Here is a 20,320-nt window from a genome sequence, read left to right as displayed (position 1 = left end):
TTGGGTTTTTGTTTGTTGTTTGTTTTGTTGGGGTTTTTTTTCCACTTATTTTGTTGCGTCTTTCCTCGTGCCGGTTCGGTGATCGGAGTTTTAACGAGCTGTACGGGGGAAACTCGCATTAAAAACCCTTTCCCGTGTCAGCGGGTTCGGTTCTGTTCCTGAGGTGGAGGGGGGGGGTGTGACCGGGGCCGCCTCCGCCATGATGGCCCCGAACTACAGCTCCCGGCGTGCCCCGCGCCCGGCGCGCGCCGCTGACCCGCCCGGTGACGGCGGCGCGGCGGAACATGGCGGCCGCGAGGGAGCGGCGGTGAAGGTGAGCCCCGGGCGGTGCCCGGCCCAGGGGACGGGGGAGAGCCGCTCCAGGCCGCGACAGTGCTTCGGGGGGAGGTCGCCTCCCGAGCGGCACGGACGGGAACAAAGGCAGAGACGGGGGCGGCAGCGGTGAGGGTGGGACCCGCCGGGAAAGGGTCCTGAGGGGGCGCGAGGGAGGCGCTTCCCGCCCCGTGAGGGCTGAGGGGGAGGCGGCGGTGTCAGGCCGGAGCGTCTGCCCAGAGCATCTCCCGGGCACGGGGATGGCGGGGGGACAGAGCCCGGAGCATCATCCGGGCGTGGGGGTGCCGCGGGGGCAGAGCCCGGAGCATCCCCCGGGCAAGGCGACGGCGGTGGGGCAGAGCCCGAAGCATCCCTTAGGCACACTGGGATGGCAGGGGGGCATAGTCCGGAGCATCCCTTAGGCACACTGGAATGGCAGGGGCGCAGAGCCTGGAGCGTCCCTTAGGCACACTGGGATGGCAGAGGGGCAGAGCCCCGAGCATCCCCTGCACATGGGGGGCAGAGCCCGGCCCCTCACGGAGCTCCTGTCCCTCATCCCCGGCCCCTCTGGCGCAGGGTCGGAGACCGGCTGGACTCGGCGTCGCTGAAGGAGCTGCGGGACGGAGGGGAGGGGACGGAGTCCGGCCGGGGAGAGGGAGAAGGCAGGGAAACTGCTGCCGTTTTGTCTTCAAGAGGGCCTTGAGCTGGCCATGCATGACTGGTGAAAACGTAACTCATCCTGAAAGTAAGTGGAGGATGGGGAGGAGTGATCACTGTGGGGCTGTTTATTGGAAGAGAGAGGGAAAAGCAGGTTTTTTTAATTTCTGATATATGGATAGTTTTCATGTGTATAAAGTGGAACAATTTCTTTGTGGAAAAAAGAAGATTGTTTTTAAAATGTGTATTTATCTAGTTCATGTTAGGATGCTTAGTTGGATCATGGAATCATGGTCACAGAATGGTTTGGATTGGAAGGGACCTTAAAGATTATCCAGTTCTACCTCCCTGCCGTGGGTGGGGACACGTTCCACTATCCCAGGTTGCTCCAAGCTCCATCCAACCTGGCCTTGGACACTCCCAGGGATGGGGCAGCCACAGCTTCTCTGGGCAACCTTTGCCAGGGCATCTCCACCCTCACAAGGAAGAATTTCTTCCCAATATCCCATCTAACCCTGCCCTCTGTCTGTGTGAAGCCGTTCCCCCTTATCCTATCACTACACACCCTTGGATAGCTGTTGGCACTTGGTGACACTGTTCTTTACTGGATTTTTCCCTGCAGCGCAATGTCCCTGTTGTTCACTCGTTCCAACTCAATAGTTGCAGTGAAGAAGGATAAAAGACACATGGCTGAGGTAAATGCTTCTCCACTTAAACATTTTGTCACTGCAAAGAAGAAAATCAATGGTATCTTTGAACAGCTGGCTGCTTACATCAACGAGAGCTCCTCGTTCCTGGAAGGTAAGCTCAGTTCTGGAACTAGGGGTGTGTGACAGTCCTTTGCCCACAAACAATTCTCCAAAACAGACACACCAAACCTCCTCATTCAGTGCAATAGCGCTGCTAGACCTGTGCTTATTTATACATGTGTGTCTGTTTATGTATTCATGTTTATAAGAAAAACAGAAAATGATTTTGTTGAATTTGTTCAGGTGTTCAGCTTCATATTTTGAAGATGAGCATTTCATGCACGTTAGGAAACTGAGCTAGTTAGGGAGCTATGTATGATTTTTATGTTGTTTGGGAGATTTTTAATTAATTACACAACCCCTTTAGGGTTTTTTTGTCTATAATCCTTTCAGTGTTCTTGGCTGGACACATCACTGTTAGTGACATGTAACATATGCCAGTAATTGGCTTTAACAGCTTAAGGCACAGACAGATTTTTTTCTTTAAGGGTGCTGGAGTGTTTGCAGTGTGGGCTGTTCTGTTTAAGGCAGTCTCAAGGACAGGGATGGTTTTTAGATACACAAAAGGGACCAGCTGATAAATGCTGTTGCAGAATTGCCTCAGGGTGTCATTGCCTGTGTCGAGATCACCCACCCAGGCTGTGGGACAGATAAATGTTCAGTTCTGCATGTTACCATCACAGAGAGGGGTGTCATCCAGAACTGACCCAGATGGCTCCTGCAATTCAGAGACATGATCTGTTTTGATTTTAGAAACACACAAGAATGGAGAGCTTGATCCTGTCACCACAGAAGAGCAGGTACTGGAAGTCAAAGGCTACCTGTCAAAAGTCAGTGGTATTAGTGAAGTGTTGGCAAGACGACACATGAAAGTTGCTTTTTTTGGGAGGTGAGTCACGTGGGTGTGTGTTGCCTACGCTCCCCACTCAGTGAAGCATTTCAGGATTGCAGCCAGTAGAGAATATTTATAGAAACACTAGTGCTTTAGCTTCTGCTTGTAACGTGCATATCCCAGGCACTAATGCTTTGTAAATTGAAAAGAAATATTATATCATGCAATTCTTCAATTTGAAGAATTCTTACGATAAGAGACTAGCAAAGTCTTTTTGCAGGTTGCCTCTGGCACCTGAGTTGTTAATGGCTCTGGTACAGCTTGGCTAAAGAGAACTTGCTTTCTGTAAAATCTGGCTCTCAGAACCCTGCTACACCATTCTTAATCTGACTGCAGGACAAGCAATGGGAAGAGCACTGTGATAAATGCCATGTTGTGGGACAAGGTCCTTCCTTCAGGAATTGGGCACACCACTAATTGCTTCCTGCGTGTAGAAGGGACAGATGGACATGATGCTTTCCTGCTGACTGAAGGCTCAGAGGAAAAGAAGAGTGTTAAGGTACAATTTCCTTAAGCATAAAGACTCTTCAGAAAAGGGAAGGAACAAGAAAATTAAAGTGCTGTGAACAAATTTCACAATTAAGGATTTTAATCATTAAAGGAATAGAGATGAAGAATGAGTCTTTTTTAGATGTAGGAAGGGAGAAATGAAGCAAGTCACAGGATGGAACTTGTTCATTTTATGAAAAAGATGGTGTGTTGTATTTGTTGGTGACAGCAGGGAACAATGACTCAGGAAGTTCTGATCTCTGTGTGACTGACAGAATCACAGACTTCCTGATAATTCCTCAGTAGCTTTTCCTGACAGAAATATCTCTCATAAACTCTCATTAGTGGTTGTCTTTTGACTGGGACACTCAAAAAGGTTTTATATGGAAAACCTCCCTGGGAGAAAGTAATTTGGAGCTGGGTTTTGTCTTAAATTGTCAGTGCATAGCTCTGAAGGGGAAAGAATTGTGTTAGTGGGCCTTGGCACACAGGAAATGTTATTTCCATCTTTTCATAGACAGTAAACCAGCTGGCTCATGCCCTTCATCAGGATGAACATCTGAATGCTGGCAGCCTGGTCAGTGTAATGTGGCCCAATTCCAAATGTTCTCTCTTAAAGGACGACCTGGTGCTGATGGACAGGTGAGAAATAGTTTTCTTTCCTTTCCTGCTTATCACAGACTAATTACGGAAATGTTTTCAAATACCTATTTAACAAACATCAAAGGGCTTGACCCTGTTCTAATCTGTGACAGTGACCAAAGTCCTTTGCTGCAGTTAGCAGGCAGATTTCCTTGTCAGTACTTCCTTTGAATCTGTACTCTTGTCACCTCAGGACAGTGTAGCTCAGACATTGGAAATTAATGCCCTGAAAAGCTGAAACACATCTCTTACTAACTTTTGTAATTCTGTTTTTGCTGTTTCCATAGCACAGTAATGTCTCATTTCTCTTTGTTGCTAGCCCTGGCATTGATGTAACCACAGAGCTGGACAGCTGGATTGACAAATTCTGTCTCGATGCTGACGTGTTTGTCCTGGTGGCAAATTCTGAATCAACGTTGATGCAAACTGTATGTGCAAGTCCACTTCAGGGAATTTGGCTAAGGGTTAAAAATACTTGACATATTAATCTGAAGAGGTTTTGTTTCATTTTCCTTAGGAGAAGCAGTTCTTTCACAAGGTGAATGAACGTCTGTCTCGGCCCAATATATTTATTTTAAATAACCGCTGGGATGCATCTGCCTCTGAACCAGAATACATGGAAGAGGTTTGTGATGTGTTTAAACTTCTTCTCTTTTCATGGATATTATGGAGTCTTTTGACTCTGGTCTTTGCAGGTACAATCAGTGTTGTGTGTGATTGTTTTACAGTTTGGATTTTTATCCCCTTAGTGTGGAGACTAGGGGGAGCACAGACTAATGAGCAGGACATGACTCTTGAAATTTCTGAGCACAACTCTCACAGGGGCCTTTTGAAGTTAAATCACTTAGATAACCTCTGGAAAATTCCATAAAATAGGAAAGGTTTTTTTCCTTGCTCTTTTATGTTGGCAGCTTAGACCAGCAGAGGGCATGTGGGTGCTTGGCCTAACCTTTAAGGGGTGGATGAAGTAGATTTAACTGGCTGTGTGGTTTGTCCTGTTTGGCCCTCAGGTGCGCCGGCAGCACATGGAGCGCTGTACCAGCTTCCTGGTGGATGAGCTGGGGGTGGTGGATCGAGCCCAGGCAGGGGATCGCATTTTCTTTGTGTCTGCAAAGGAAGTGCTGAATGCCAGGATTCAGAAGGCTCAAGGGATGCCAGAGGGAGGTAAGGAAAGCTAAGAGAAATTTTGCATTTACTTGAAGAAAACGGAGAATATCTTATTCCAAAGAATGAATAAAATTGGGTCCAAATTAATAATAAAGCAATCAAAGAGGTGACTTAACAGCACTTTTGCATTGGCTTCAGTGTAAAGCAGGAGCATTTCTTGATGTCCAACACCTGACTGCTTTTGCAAAACTGAAGTGGTTGTTCTGTGCTTTCCTTCTCTCAGGTGGAGCATTGGCAGATGGATTTCAAGTAAGAATGCTTGAGTTTCAGAACTTCGAGAGAAGGTTTGAGGTGAGCATTGTGTTGTACTGGTTAGATCTAAAAGACTGGGCACTGGTGGGGACACACTTTGGAAACAGATCATATGTGAAGGAGAAGTTGTGTTAGTGTGCTGCTAATCTTGGGCTGCCTTTTGTCTACAGGAATGTATCTCCCAGTCAGCAGTAAAAACAAAATTCGAGCAGCACACAGTGAGAGCAAAGCAGATTGCAGAGGATGTCCGGCTCATCATGGACTCTGTGCATGTTGCTGCCCAGGAACAACGGTGAGAGCTGAGGCTTGGTGCTTCCATAACTAAAGTATTCTGGGAATCATTTAAGGGAACCATGAGCATTTGAAATGCAGAGCAGAACGTAGCTGTTTGGGAGTGGGAAGGACAGGTACTGGTGAACTGGGAAAGTGTTGGGAAGAGGACCTTTTGTCCTGTGCTGTATAATGTATTGCAGAGACTGACATGTTTTGTTGCTGGGTGGGAGAATCTGTCTTAGTGCTGAAATTCAAATATATTTATAGATCAAAAATGCATTTCTCTGACACTTTGATGGACAGGGTTGTTTTTTCACCAGAGTTTACTGTCTGGAAATGCGAGAGGAACGACAGGATCGTTTAGGTTTTATTGACAAACAGCTGGAGCTCCTGACTCAAGACTACAAGAGGAAAATCAAACAGATCACAGAAGAAGTGGAGAGGCAGGTAAGGAGGAGCGGCTGTGGAAAACTAGATTGTCTGAAACAGCATGGTGGGGAGAATACACAGTGCTGACAAAGCTTTGAAGTACTAAAAATGTGGGAGTTACAGATGGGAAGAGAAGAAATGCTTTCAGAAGCTCTGTTTTCTGTCCTGTGCTATCTCTCTAGGTGTCAAACGCCATGGCAGAAGAAATCAGACGGCTCTCAGTGTTGGTAGATGAATACCAGGCAGACTTCCATCCATCTCAAGTAGTTCTTAAAGTGTACAAGACCGTAAGTGATGTTTGCTTCTTACCAGTTGCTTAAGCAACTTAAGAGGCCTTTTTTAGCTCTGAGTCAGTAATTATGCCAGCTCATTGGGATGGTTAACATCCTTCCAACGAGGATATGAGCTCAGGCTTTAGTTTTTTAATAATCTCAGTGATAAATCGATACACATATGATGTTTCACATTATATAGATCAAACAGAACTTTTCCTAGACTAAAGAGTGCACATGAGATTTTTTTGATTTGCCTTTTCCTCTTCACTGAAAAAGGGAGGGAAGAATGAAATTAATAATAGAACAGTGGGCAGACAGAACATGTGCTCCTCTTCTGGGAGGGTTTTTTTAACTAGCAAGCTCTAGCACCTGCAGCCTGCATCTTACCTATGTTTATTCTAATCTTAACAACCCTTTCTTTGTCAGGAGCTGCATAAGCACATCGAGGAAGGCCTGGGCCGTAACATGTCAGAGCGTTGCTCCAACGCAATCACAACCTCCCTGCAGACAATGCAGCAAGAAATGATAGGTCAGTTCCACTGGCAATAATCCCCTTTCTCTTTCCTTGAATTGCCATGGAAAATAACTGGGTAGGTGTTCTGGGTGGTTCCTTGTTAATCTGATGGCTGATGTCAGCTGGCATCATCTTAGTTTCCATCTTGATTAATACTGTTGTGTAGAGGACTAGTTCTGGGCCTGAACTGGTGCAGTGATTTGCTATTGAATATGTACAGTCAGCATAATCCTCATGGCAGAGAGGAATCTTGGCTTTGGAAACTTGATTCTCAGATCAAATCCTAATGAAACACGAATGACTTGTAACTAGGTGCCTGTCTCAATATGGGATTTCATGGGAGTATAGTGCCTAAAGACTTATAACTGCTTTCAGATTCTTTTTCTCAAGGTGTTGCTAATCTGTAAGCTTCACCAGCTACCTGTAAGGATTTTGGAGGGTCCATGGAAAGATTTCCTTCTGAGTTGATCTGAAGAACCAAGAATTGAATAGTAATTCAACACTAGCAAAATACTTGGCTTATGAAATTTAACATACTAAGGAAACTAGCTGTGGAGGATGGAACAAGCCATAACCACCCTGATTGCAGAATACAAGTCCAGTCAATTCTTGTGAACTCAACAGCCCTTTTTTTCCATATTTTTCTTTTCTGTGTGTGCAGATGGTTTAAAACCCCTCCTGCCAGTCTCCCTGCGGGGCCAGATAGACATGTTAATTCCCCGACAGTGCTTCATGCTCAGCTATGATCTGAACTGTGACAAGCTTTGTGCTGACTTCCAAGAGGACATAGAATTCCATTTCTCTCTTGGATGGACGATGCTGGTGAACAGGTTTTTGGGACCAAAGAATGGTCGTCGGGCCTTGATGGGCTATAATGACCAGGTAAGATACCTTGTTGAGTATTGGGGTAGCTGTGACTTTTATTATTTCAGTGGCTGCTGAGGTTGTTGGTGGGGGGGGAAGAACAGTGGCTTGCCTTCTCTTATCTGTCCTTTGGTTTTGTTTTATCCCTCCTTTTCCAATTAGGTTCAACGCCCTTTAACACCAGCAAATCCCAGTCTGCCTCCTTTGCCTCAGGGCTCTATGACCCAGGAAGAGCTCATGGTGTCCATGGTGACTGGCCTGGCCTCATTAACTTCCCGGACTTCCATGGGGATCATCGTGGTTGGTGGTGTGGTATGTTGGCCATCTGGGCAGCATTTATATAACTGAAGTTGGAGCACTGACTTGAACAGCACTTGCACTGCTGAATCCTGTAGATAATTGCTATGCACAGATAGGGAAATACTTTCTCCTTTGCTCTTCCATTGGAGTCTAGATATTGAGCTGATTTTGCAATGCTCTGTGCACCACTGTTAGGAGTCAGCATCAAGCTGAGATGATGATTGTGTAATTTGTTTTTCCTTGTGCTTTTTTAGGTCTGGAAGGCCGTGGGTTGGAGACTGATTGCTCTCTCTTTTGGCCTTTATGGGCTCCTTTATGTCTATGAGCGCCTCACCTGGACCACAAAAGCAAAGGAGAGAGCTTTCAAGAGGCAGTTTGTGGAGTATGCTGGGGAGAAACTGCAGCTCATCGTCAGCTACACGGGCTCCAATTGCAGCCACCAAGTCCAACAGTGAGTTGCCTATATTCAGATAAAACCTTAAGTTATTTGGGTTTTTTTTATGCTGTTCCTCGTTAAAACAAGTCTTCTTTCTGAATTCCACATTTAAAAATGAGTAACGACACGTGTTTTAAAATAATACTGCTCTTTTTTTTAAACCTGTAGTGGTTGGGTGCTGTTAAGCATTGAGCTTAATGTATTTCTGTGTCTCAAATCAAGATGCCCTGACATATTCTTGTGCAGAAGTGGTAGGATGAAGATCTGAGCCATGATACCATCAGCACTATACATCAAAGGGATTTAGTCCTTGACTTTGCTGCTCGATCTTACTTTCTGTCACACCCAACTCTTCTTCTTCTTGTTTCACAGGGAGCTTGCTGGAACATTTGCTCATTTGTGTCAGCAAGTGGATGTCACACGGGAGAACCTTGAGCAGGAAATTTCTGCCATGAATAAAAAAATTGAAGTTCTGGATTCACTGCAGAGCAAAGCAAAACTGCTCAGGTGAGATTTGATTATTCCATATGATTGTTTTTCCTGTGATTGCCCCAGGGATGTTCAGATGAGATGTAGTTTTGAGTTCACTCTGGTTTTGTCATAGTGTTTGATGTGCAGACCCTTCCCTACCAACTCGTGTTCTCTTTCTCTTGGTACTTTCCCATGGACAGTCATTTAAAGCTTCTGTTTCACAAAATATCTTTTCCTTCCTGTTTTCGATTTGTTTGGAATTACAGTTCCTTTCCATGTATCAAAACATACAGTCCTCTACTCCTTAAACTCCTTCAGCTGTTACAAAATCATGCAAATAAGTCTCACCCTCACCTTTGTACACAATTGTGTGCTGATTTCTTTACACTGCAAAGGCTGTCAGGAAGACTTTTTCAAACATTCCTTACTTACACAGTAAGATTGATGTGAACTTGTGTCCAGGATCTCAGTTTGAACCTCAAAGCCTAGGCACTGTTAGCAGGCAAGCACTCCTGACCTGAGGAATGGCAACAGCATTTTGGAGTGGATCTCTGGCACTCCGTGCCTTGCTGGGTACTCATTTTAGTGGCACTTCTTTCTGAGTGGCTTAAGAGCTATTTCCTTCACCTAACAAAGACTTTCTGTCCTTGCAGGAACAAAGCAGGTTGGCTGGACAGCGAACTCAACATGTTCACACATCAGTACCTGCAGCAAAGCAGATAGTGTGGGAAGGAGAGAAAAAAAGTTTCCCTTCAGTGCTCTCTTAATTACTGCAGAGAACATGGTGGGTGATGGAATTCCCTAAAGGGAATGAGCAAGAGCCTATTGCTATGTTTCCAGTTGCTGTGTGAACAATAGGATTCTGCTTCCCCGTTCTGTGTCCCACCTCTAAACACTAGCTGTTAATAACTTCTTTTTCCTTCCTATGAGACCAGGCTACTTCAGGAGGAATGTGTGCTTCATACATTTGCAGGGGGCTTTTACTGCACTTCATTTTGCTTTAAACAAATTTAAAGCAAACAAGAAAAATGTTTATCGGGTTAAAAAGTTATTCTGACACTTCTTTATGGAGTCATTTGTTTTACTACATAAAGACAGAGCTTTTGAGTTCCAAGCCCCAGGTGGGGGTGTGAGTGACAAGCAGCTGTTTGTCTAAACACAGGTCCCATGCACACAGATGTGATGGTGGTTTCACAATGCATTTATAGCCCACACAGGCCTGTCTCCTGGGTTAATATTCTGTTATTCTAGAACCTGACACAGAATCCCAATGTCCCTTCATAGAAAGGTTTATTGCTGTCAGTATGCTTAAACCTCTGAACAAAACCCAGTCCTCTTCCAGAGAAAGAGGGATTAAGGTTTTGCTTTGTTAAGCTTAGTGGCTTTGGAGTTAGTTTCTTCCTCTTAAGAGCTCTTTAATAAGTCTGGCCCATTTCCTGTCACGGACAAGTAGTTTGCAAAGACAGAACTAGTTCCTGTGAAGGAGATAGTGCTGATAATTTGGCAGCTTGTTGAGGAAGAAAACAAGGAAGTAAAAGCCAGTTGACAGAATGTAATGAACTGCCTTATGAACTAAGTCAATGAATGTGGGTTTTCTTTGGAAATGCACAGCTGTGTTTCTGGAAGCAGGCCTTTGGAATTCCATTACCACTCTCTGGCCACAAGAACAGCATGTGGATTACACGCTGTAAGAGATTTTGCTTCATGCAGAGTTCCCACAGGATGTCGCAGGCCGGGCAGCGATAGGATTTGATGATGTTTCTCTTCTGTTAAAAGTATGAGAACAAGCTGGCAGGTACAGCTCCTTGGGGATGGGGGGAGTTGTGGCCCTTGTAGTTCATGCCAGGGCAAGAATGGGTTAATGCAATTTTTTTTTTCCCCAAGACATTCTTTATTTGCAAATAGATGAAATGAGTTTTTGAGTTTCGCCTTGAAGCAGTTATGAATTTGGAATATAAGATTTGGGAATTGTAAGGATTTGAGTCTCTTCCTGTTGAAATTGATAGAGAAGAAATTCTCACTGATTTTAGGAGTAGTAGGATATGTTTCCTCTGTTGTTTGGAATGTTTCTTTTCCTCTTTGTGGCTCAGTATTTTGCCATGTGTTGGGTATAACCTTTCTGTTGCCCACAAAATGCCTGAGGAATCCAGAATCAGATCCTGTAGTTCTAGGGTTAGTGACAACCTAAATCTGTTCAGCATCACACACATAGAATATGGACTGCATTTAGAACTACTGAGCAGTGGGGTGTTCTTCTTATTGACAATGAGACTTTTCCCTTGAAAATGGCCTTAGGATTTCTCATTCCCGCTCAGGTGTGCCTGTGACAAGTCCCCTGTTTCTTGTGTCATGGAAGTTCCAGAAAGAAGCTGCCTGATACTTGAGGGAGTAAAAATAGTGAAATGTCAGTAAGTACATCTTAGGTAAGGCTGTTCTGAGATTTGCAGTAAGACTTGAAGTATCTTGATTGTATTGGAGCTGGTGGTGAGACTCTTACGTGTCCAGAATGCAGAAAGAAAACAAACCTCTCCCTTCCAGTAGACAGCCTCGACTCCAGCTCAAACTGAAAAGCTGTTTTTATCAGAAGGCTTCATTGGCCTTGGCTGGGTTCCTCAGGCAGCCACCAGGACATAAATATAGCTTGGATCAGATCTGAGAACGAGCAAGAAAGAAAACTGAGTCCTTGCCTCTGGAAGTCTGTGCTCTGGGCACGTGGTGAAGTACACTGGAGTAAGTGGATCATCCCTTACTCTGCTGGAGGTATTATTTGAATTAATTTGGATCTCTGGTCTCTCAGGCTATCACATACACAGTAATAAGCTAGGTACTCTTCTGTTGAGTTAAAACATTAAGCACATGCCTCATACACCAGGAAATTGTCAGTGCCAGGTTGAGGCAGAGGGTGATGTACTATTGCTCAGCAGCTCGTGACTACTTGAAATGCTGACCTTGCTTTTGAAGACCTGTCAGCATCTCTTCAGCAGGCCTTTAGGGGAAATCTGATAAATGAGCTTATCTTTAAGCCAATGTCTTATCTGTAAAGGGAAAAGAGATTGATGGGTTCTTGGAACCCGGAGTCTTGGTGCTGTGTGTGCCTCTGATGCTGCTCGGCTTTGGGTGGTGTGTTCTCACTGCAGAGCTGACACAACCTGCAGAACAGGGGAAAGAACCACTTGGAGTTTTTCAGAAGCAAAACTGCTAACAAGGGAGAGAAGAATTTTTAATATGTGTGTAACCCTTGTCCCTAGAAGCCTGAATGGTAGAGAATCAAACTTTTAACAGACAGGCCTATGAGCTGGATTCCTCTGAAACACATTACAGCTGCACTTCTTTAATTCAGAGTGGTGGAGGAATGAACACTATCAGGAGGAGGCTGTTCTCTTCTTATTTTAATAAGGAAGGCTAAACTAATCTGTAGAACAGGTAATTCCAAAAACAGTCTACCCCAAACTCCCATTAAAGAAGGTCAGCTAAATGCACTTTTATCTTATTGCTGCTACTTTTCCCGTTGCGTTACGTTGATGGAGCTCTTCAAAATACTCTTACCAGCGAGTTTATTCTCTGCTGTATTTAAGGTGATGAATTTGCATGAATTAGTCCTGTAACAGTGCTGTAAACAATGGAAACCAAAATAAAAATGAATTGGAAAAAACATTTCTCCTGACGTGTCCTGAGTGTTGTGACACAAAGTCTTCCAGTGTAAGTACATCTATTTCAGGTGTGTTCCATGTGGTACTGAGGTGCATGTTTGACACCAGTGACCACCTTCTGTGCTCTTACTTTGAAAGTTAACAAGGAGACTCATTGTAAGGTTAGAAAACCCTTCTTGAAGAATTATAGGGAGGAGATTAGAGCTTGTGTTGCTTAAGAAAGCTTTCCTGCCTAGAAGAGGCATCTTTCCCCAGAGACAGTTTTAGATGTTTTCTCCTCCTGCATTCCAGAGAAAGACTCCCTGGCTTGAGAAGAAGATAAGTACTGCACACATGACAAAGGCCCCCCAAGAGGGGGGGACAGAAATTGTAAAAGCCTGAGAAGGGTGTTTGAAGTGCCATTAGGATTAATGTTCTCCTAAGTCCAGTGTTCTCGACTTCGGAAATAAATTTTCCTACAATCCTTCCACTGCCTTTCACAGAACCACAGAATCAACAAGGTTGGAAAACACCTCTGAGATCATCAAGCCCAACCTTTGACCCCAACACCACTTTGCCTACTAGACCATGGCACTGATGCCACATCCAGTCTCTCCTTAAACACCTCCAGGGACGGTGACTCCACCACCTCCCTGGGCAGCCGTTCCAATGTCTGATCACTGTCTCTGGAAAGAATTTCTTCCTGATGTCCAACCTAAACCTCCCCTGGCGCAGCTTAAGGCCGTGCCCTCTTGTCCTGCTGCTGGTGGAGAAGAGCCCGATGCCCGCCTGGCTCCTCCTTCCCACCAGGGAGTTGTAGAGAGCAATAAGGTCTCCGCTGAGCCCTCAGCGGCAGCTGCGTGTTATCCTCACACCGACGATACTGAAAGTTTTAGTCGCACTAAAACTGTCGGCATTGAACCAACGATTTCTTGAGGACACTGGAGGAAGCAACGGCCAGCGAATGTCTCGGTCAGTGCCTTTGGTTCTCAGGCGGTACGAGGGGCAGCCTCCCCTGCGCATGCCGGGAGCGCCGCGGGGCGGGCCCGGAACGGGGGAATCTCGGCGGCTGCAGCGGGACGGGCACGGCGGGGGAGCCCCCGGAGCCCCCGGGCACCGGAGCGGCGGGGGCGGCGCAGGTGGGACGGGGAACGCGGCGGGACGGGCTCGGAACAGGCTCGGGATGGGCGGGTCCCCGCGCTGCGAGGGAGGGGCGGGGGGAGGAGGGAGGGTTCGCCGCTGCCAGCCCGGCCTCTGGAAGAGGGAGGGGAATTCTGCAATGCTCGGGGCTCCCTCCCCTTCCCCGTGGGCGCGGGAGAGCCGAACCGGCGCCGGAACAGCCCGCGGGGCTGAACGACTTCCGCGCAGGAACCTCGTCCTCGGTTCCCGACACAACCGTCCTGATCTTTAACTGCGGGGAGCGAAGCTCCTCCTCACGGAGGATCCAGGCTAGAGCAGGTTTTCATAAACTTGAGCTTCTTGTAGGTTGTGCCAAGAGTGGACCTCATCTGGTAAAACCCTTCCAGAAAGTCCCTTGACCGATGTTGTTTTCGGAGTATTTGCTTCCTGGTGAGCAGTGGTGAGAGGGTGCTCATCAAAGCTGTTGGCTTTGTCCTGTGAAGGCTGCGAGAACCACTGGTTTTTTCCAAGTTTTCTCAAATTTAGTGCCTCAAGAGTGATATTTCTATTTTCTGTCCCGTACCTCACCCCTCACTTATTTCCTGTAGCAAGAAGATATGTTGTAGTTTGTTAGTGCTGCTCTCCACTCCTCCTAGTGCCCTTGTGCTACATTTCATTCTCCGTGTCCAGTTGCCAAGGGAGCAAACACAAAAACAAGTCAGATGAGCTTTGGAGAAGAGTTTAGGGATCTTTTAGAACAAAAGGTCCTGGAAAACCATTTTTATTGAGAACATAATTTATCAATCTGGTCAAAAACAATGTGGGAGTTTGGATTTAGGGTTTGCTTCTGCTTTATTTAAAAATCCACTTTTTGCAAATTTAGAGGAGCTTGTGATGTTGTAAAGACGTTGAACAGTGTGACAGCTTTTCAGTCAAACTAGACTTTATTTGTTTATCTATTAACTCCTTTTCACCCCCCTTGTGGAACTTAAGGTAATTAATTTATGGGATTGGAATTGCCCAAAACCTTGTCCTGAGTCATAACTGAGCATTTTGGAGCCTTCCTGCCTGGGGGCTATGGAGGACAGTTTTGACTCAGTATTTCTTTTGGATGTAGCAAATGCATTCATGTTGATTAGTCATATTTTGAACTTATGAACATCCTGGGTTTATCAAAATACAAATTTCAATGTTCAAAAGAACATTAAAGCAGAATTGCATAAGAATATCCTAATTAACAGCCTCTGAACCAAATGTGTCTTATTTAGCTTTTTGATGTGACTTTTTCATGTGTACTGTTTCCTCTGTCAAAGTTTCTTGTCTCTCTTCAGTCAGATCCCAGTTCCTGAGTGCAAAATACTTGATGGTCCATCTGATGGGAGAGAAGCTTGAGGTGGTGCTGGTTTGGCTGATTTCTCAGGAGAAGGGATCAACACTCCAACATTTCAACAGCTGTAAGTGGGTTTTAGGAAAAATCCCCTGAAGGTGGTTTCTCCCGTGTCTGCTCCTTCACTTAATTCTTCCATTTGTGTGGTTCCCCCTTCCTCTGGCTTTACAGGAAAAGGGTTGTCTAGGATGGACTTAGAGCTTCTGAAGAGGCTGCGTCAGGCCAACCAGGACCTTCTACAAAGGCTCACAGCAAAGCAGGAGGAGATCAGGAAAAGAGTTCCCAGCAAGCCACTCCTTCCAGCATCTGTTCTTCACCACAGAGCTGCTGAGGGATCTGTCCCCTGGCCCAGGAGAGGGGTATGTGTGGTGTTTGTGCTAGAAATTCTGGGAAGCAAATGGGCCTTGTGGGACAGCTGCTCTGCCTGTGGTGTGGGAAAGGAGTCATATGGACGTGGAGGAACTGGTGGAAAGTGGAATGTGGAATATGGAGTCTGCTAGAAAAGTAGCTGCCCTTTGTTATTGTTTATCCTGTGGTCTCAGTCTGTTCTCCTTGCAAATAATTCAGTTCCTGCCTAAGACATGCAGGTTTCTTCATCTAAAATAGGAATGAACATTGTGGAACAAAATCCTTTTGTTTCTTCTAAGCACAAGGGCTGAAAGTTTTGTGGTTCCTGAAATTGGGAAAAGCTGCATTTAGCTGGAAGTGGATTTCTTTCTTCTCCAAATAAAAAGGCCTCACAAATCAACATTAGGATTTTTCTTTTTATCCCTCAGGAATTTAAAGGGGTGAGCAGACTAGAACGAGAGGTTAATTTTTCTCTTAGTCAGTGAAATGTCCTAATGAAAGGTATTTGTAATGTGACTGATGCCATGTGTTGTGAGGGTCTCTGTCCTTGCAGAAGGAGAATCAGGTGGATGCTGTGAAGGCCACAGCTGACCCTGGAGTGGTGGTGTCTGTGGAACCCAGAGCACACACAGCCAGAGCAGCCCTCAGTTCACCTCTTAAACACAGCAGCAGGGACAGAGAGGTACAGCAACAACAAGCAAAGGCACAGGAAGCAGCAGGTTTGGACTCCAGCTATCCTGGGAAAGAGAAGAGTGTTATTCCAGTGTCTGCAATCATTCCATGTGGCAGAGAAGCCTCCAGAGTGGATGGGGATGGCCATGCTCGAGGAAGTCCAGAGAAGGAATCCTTCCTCCTGGGACTTGGAGAGAGCAGAAAACAGTCTGCTCTGCTCCGTGGTTTCCATGAGAAGAATCATCCAGGCCCATCAGTGAGCAGAGTGCAAAATGAAGAGCCCAGTGAGCAGCACATGGTCAGCACAGAGCCCACGATGCCTAAATCAGTCCTGGTGACGTCCCGGGCCAAAGAGTTGAAGGTAAATGTCAAACCAGTGCTTTGCTTATTTTCCCGAGTCAACAGAAGGACAGGGAAGAAGGGCCAGGAGAACATGACTTGCCCTGTTCCCACTGTGTAAGTGGGAAGTTGGGGCTGGAACTGTTCCTGGGTGTAGCAGCCAGGGGCTGTTGGCAGTTTGTTCAGGCCCTGCTTTCCTCAGCCAGTGAACTGAAGACCAGAAAACTGTCACACTTGACTGTGAGACTGCCTGTGTTTGCATGTGCTGAGGGAGAACAGCCAGGGGCAGTGCTGCTGCTCCAGAGTTTGTTCCCCCGGGTGTGAAGGGCAGGCTCTGCCCCTGATCGTCCTCCAGGGCACCACAGGCTGCCTAATCTTTGGGGATGTGCATTGAGGGGCCTCAGCATTTTGTTTAAAGCTCTGAAAAATCCTGCCTTATACCTGGGCACGTCCCCTCTTTCTGTTTTATTTATTGAGAAGGCTGTTGAGCTAGTCACTGGTAGAGGCATAGATAGAATCAAGCCTCAAACTAAGTCACAGCTGTCCCATTTGAGCAGTTGCCAGTTGTTTCATCAGCTGTACCTTTGAATGTCCTGCTGAATGACTAAGAAGTCTTTATGCATTGTTTTCTTCCCAGAAGAAAGCTCATCATGTGACTTTCCAGCCTGACCCTGAAGAAGATGCCACACCAGTGGGCAGCTGGTCTGCCCGTCCTTTCCTGGGCTATGACTGGATTGCAGGTGAATCCTAACCCTGGAGCAAAGCTCTCAGCAGGATGGGGTGGTATGAAGAGTTAAAACACAGTTTATGACCCCTTTGAGTTGAGGTGTGGTGGGACTGCTGTCCTTGAGTCTGTGCAGAAAGTCTCAGCAGAGGGGCTGCAGCTCTGTCAGAGGCTTTTTCCTGTCCAGACATGACCTGTGCTTCCCTGGAATGGTGGGGTGGCAGTGGTATGGGAATCCAGGCAGCACATGGCAAAGCCTAGTGGGGTCAGGGAGGATACCAAATAACTGGAATGAAGTGAGGAAGCCACACCACACAGTTAATCTGTGGTTTGACATCGTGGCCTGCTCTTCTCATTACCATTATTTTGTTCTGACTGTTTTTTGTGAGGCTGGCTTTGGTGCTTTCCAAAATTTGATAAACCCTTGAACTTTCCTCTCTCCTTGGCCTTCTCAGGGCTCCTTGATACAAAGTCTTCAGTAACAGAAAAACCTGAGCAATACTTTGCTGAGCTGCAGCAGTTCCGACAGGCCAACAGAGAAGCTTGTATTGATGAGCAGGACCTGGAGTAAGTGGGGATGGGGAAGGGCTGGAGCAGCAATGCAGTAATGAGAGCCATGGTCTGATTGGAGTGGGACATTGTAAGGGTGGCTTTGAGGGCCTTTATTTACCTCCCAGGCATAAATGTGTGCTTGGAAAAGGCAGGGCTGCTCAGAGGACCCTCCCCTCTGTCACCAGCTGATCTCTCTGTGTGTTTCTTTAGGCCCAAGGCTCTGGATTGCACAGTTCCTGAACAAGAACCAGATTTGATAACCAGTTCCCATAACTGTAAGATCACATTTCTTCCTACTCCAATTTCTGTGAAAAAACAACTGTGCAGTCTTTGTCATCCTGAGAGAGCAGCACATGATGCAAGACAAGGAAGAATGTAATTTTCAGCTACAGCTCTTCAACCAGATTCAAATTCCTACTCCAAAGGCACTTGAGTCTTCTCTCAATCACTGTCATGTTAATCTCTCAGGGTTTCTTGCAGTTGGCTAATGTTCTGTTTTTAGGTCGAGGTTGAAGTTTTGGTTTTGCTTTTTAGGAACTTACTTGGGAACAGGAAATGTAAAAGATATTTGAGGAAAGGCAGCTCTTCTTATAGAATGCAGGTGTGGCACTGTGGTAGAACCAGCTTTGTTGGCTGGTTTGAGGAACCTTCTGACAAACAAGGAATATGAAGTTTGGTGGTTTGTTGTTCTGTGCAGGTTTTTACTGTTACCGGTTAAACCAGCGCCTGTTCACTGTCCCTGTGGATCCAGAATCTGCCTGCCCTGTGTGTAGGATCCCACGTGCCCACCAGCCCCCAGGGACACTGGAAGAGCCAGCCCATGTCAGGTAAGTTGGAGTTACTGCCTTGTAGCATGCAGAACTCAAGGAAACAATAGGGAAGAAAAAGCTGATCAGGTGAAGGAGAAAACAGCATCACAACAGCTCTGTGGAAGGTTGCTGTTCTCAAGGCAGAGACACATCTTGCTTAAAAATTCCTCACTGATCTTTTCCATGAGCACAAACAGTTTTGAAGTCAATGAGAAGTGCCTGTTTAATCCAAATTTGGTTCAGAATCTGAACGTGGGCGTGAAGTGTCTAATGCCCTGATCCAAAACTGTTTTGCTTGGTTCACTTTGGGATTAGACCCTTGGACTCTGAGTGGGGAAGGCAGATTTCCTCTGCCTTGTCAGAGGTGCAGGCACTTACTTCCCTTGTGTGGTTCCAGGGTCAGCATTCCCAGGAATACCCTTTTGCCTGCCCACAAGTACAAAGCCCATCGCAGGAGGAGCTTTGAGCCAGCAGATGATCTGGCCTTACCCTCGGTGAGTTGCTGTTCTTGCTGGTGGCACAGCCCAGGCTGGGCATTGCTGTGAGAGGGAAAGCAAATCTCTAACTCATTGCCCTGGCAGGGTTTCCACTAAAAATTCTGACCTGTGTCACAGAGGCAGAAAAACCATTGGTGTGTTCTGAGTTAGTGCCTTTGTGGAAGTGGCACAGAGTGTGTGACATATTTCCAGTGCTTTACACTGCACCAAGGAAAGTACCACGTGGAGCTGAGTCCTTCTGGGGCAGATCTGACTGACTCAACACAGTGATCCACACCTTAGAGTGCCTGTGCTTCCTTCCACAGGTGTCAGGGAGTCTGGAAGGAGAGCACCCATGAAGCATACACAGTGTAATCAGTAGTGGCAAGGGGTGGATTTCAAACTGTTATTGTAGAGCTGGTCCTGTATTCCAGCCAGTAACCAGTGCTAGGCAGTATTGCTAATCTGGCCCTGGCCTAAAGATTTCCAGGGAAGAGGTGGGAGGAAACAAAGTTTTGAGGTTTAGGGAACCGGATGAGTCAGTTGAGACAGGTTCAGAGAGGTCGGGTGCTTGAGTTCACAAAGCAGGAGATGAGCTTAGAAGTAACCAGCCAGTGAAAGGTGGAAGAAGAGAGGGACAGTTTTGCTTCATGAGAGAGTTCATCATTTTCCTGTTAAGTCATATAAAACTCAAAAATTAATTAATTATTTTAATAATTTGCTAAAGCTTCCCTGTGCAGAAGTTATTATTTAGAACTACATTTAGGCCACAACAGATAAAAAAAGGGTAGAGCATTTCCATCTCTTTTCACAGCACTGCCTGGCTGGCTGGGAAAACATTGCCCCTCCAAGCAAGCCCAGGCTCAGCAGTTTGGATCTGCGAGCTTCCCTGGAAGAGAGGCCTTCTCCCCATCCTCACCTGGTGAGCACAGCCTCCAGAGTCCCTGGAGATGCTGGGAATTGCACAGGTGGAAATTGCTGTCCCACCTCTAAAGAGTTTGATGATTATCAAGGGCTGAGCAAACGAAAATTTATCACCACTGGGAAACGTTTTCCTTCTTCTCGACTGGTGTGCACGGGGACAAAACAGCAAACGGGGCTGGACAAGAGGCAAAAAGTCTTCATCAAAGAAAAGTCACTGTGGCACTCTTTGATAAATATCCTCTTCATTTGGCTTCCAGGACTCGCTGCCCAGAGTGTCAAGAGGAACTGAGGAGCCCCCCTTGGCACGTCCCAGGTCCAGCAGTGCCTCCCCTCGGAGGAAGCAGAGCAGGAGGGGACACCGGAGAGCAGCTCCCAGGTTAAACCAGGCTGCTGGTTTAACCTCAACACTGTGAACCACGGACTCAATTGCCCAGGAGAAGGGGAGGGCACAGCACGTGGAAACAACTCACACTGGATAAAAAAAACCTACTCCATTTGGATAAAATAATTAACCTTGGAACAGATTCCCCCCAGTTTCCACCATCGTGTGGTGACCAGTGCACGCACGTGGGAGTTTGTACAGTCCAGGGTGTTGGTTCACTTCTCTTTTTTGCCTCTT

General features: G+C 46.3%; 2 protein-coding genes across 6 annotated transcripts; both read left to right on the top strand.

The window, feature by feature from the left end:
- Nucleotides 1-231: 231 nt before the first annotated feature.
- Nucleotides 232-12,375, top strand: MFN2 (mitofusin 2). The gene is made up of 19 exons (XM_027703010.1): nt 232-313; nt 889-1,057; nt 1,592-1,770; nt 2,472-2,607; nt 2,947-3,109; nt 3,617-3,741; nt 4,061-4,169; nt 4,259-4,366; nt 4,752-4,905; nt 5,132-5,199; nt 5,331-5,452; nt 5,754-5,880; nt 6,045-6,149; nt 6,564-6,666; nt 7,313-7,533; nt 7,678-7,827; nt 8,070-8,266; nt 8,624-8,758; nt 9,376-12,375. Exons 3-19 carry the CDS (start codon nt 1,596-1,598, stop codon nt 9,443-9,445), a joined length of 2,268 nt encoding a protein of 755 aa, XP_027558811.1. The 5' UTR covers nt 232-313; nt 889-1,057; nt 1,592-1,595; the 3' UTR covers nt 9,446-12,375.
- Nucleotides 12,376-13,227: 852 nt separating this feature from the next.
- On the top strand, nt 13,228-20,166 carry MIIP (migration and invasion inhibitory protein). 5 transcript variants are annotated; one of them, XM_027703016.1, is made up of 11 exons: nt 13,228-13,323; nt 14,802-14,924; nt 15,029-15,216; nt 15,759-16,238; nt 16,854-16,956; nt 17,396-17,507; nt 17,703-17,767; nt 18,190-18,319; nt 18,699-18,795; nt 19,592-19,699; nt 19,959-20,166. In XM_027703016.1, the coding sequence occupies exons 3-11, from the start codon at nt 15,046-15,048 to the stop codon at nt 20,112-20,114; spliced, it is 1,422 nt and encodes a 473-aa protein (XP_027558817.1). In that variant the 5' UTR covers nt 13,228-13,323; nt 14,802-14,924; nt 15,029-15,045; the 3' UTR covers nt 20,115-20,166. The 5 variants fall into 5 exon arrangements, with proteins under 5 accessions (XP_027558817.1, XP_027558816.1, XP_027558819.1 ...); XM_027703015.1 differs by lacking the exon at nt 13,228-13,323 and adding an exon at nt 13,453-13,490; XM_027703018.1 differs by lacking the exon at nt 13,228-13,323 and adding an exon at nt 13,661-13,920 and having other exon boundaries at nt 16,857-16,956.
- The last annotated feature ends 154 nt before the right edge of the window (nt 20,167-20,320 follow it).

Source organism: Neopelma chrysocephalum, unplaced genomic scaffold (assembly GCF_003984885.1).
Source record: "Neopelma chrysocephalum unplaced genomic scaffold, ASM398488v2 Primary Assembly neopelma1_200, whole genome shotgun sequence".
NCBI lineage: Eukaryota > Metazoa > Chordata > Aves > Passeriformes > Pipridae > Neopelma > Neopelma chrysocephalum.
Note: the sequence above shows the minus strand (reverse complement) of the source record. Positions and strands in the feature narration are given on the sequence as shown.

Excerpts from the sequence above, each read along its gene's own strand:
- MFN2 (XM_027703010.1), top strand. The coding sequence starts at position 1,596 with ATGTCCCTGTTGTTCACTCGTTCCAACTCAATAGTTGCAGTGAAGAAG. Across the intron at positions 7,534-7,677 it reads TGATGGGCTATAATGACCAG|GTTCAACGCCCTTTAACACC; the intron begins GTAAGATACCTT and ends TTTTCCAATTAG. Across the intron at positions 7,828-8,069 it reads TCATCGTGGTTGGTGGTGTG|GTCTGGAAGGCCGTGGGTTG; the intron begins GTATGTTGGCCA and ends GTGCTTTTTTAG.
- MIIP (XM_027703016.1), top strand. The coding sequence starts at position 15,046 with ATGGACTTAGAGCTTCTGAAGAGGCTGCGTCAGGCCAACCAGGACCTT. Across the intron at positions 18,320-18,698 it reads GAAGAGCCAGCCCATGTCAG|GGTCAGCATTCCCAGGAATA; the intron begins GTAAGTTGGAGT and ends GTGTGGTTCCAG. Across the intron at positions 19,700-19,958 it reads CTTCTCCCCATCCTCACCTG|GACTCGCTGCCCAGAGTGTC; the intron begins GTGAGCACAGCC and ends TTTGGCTTCCAG.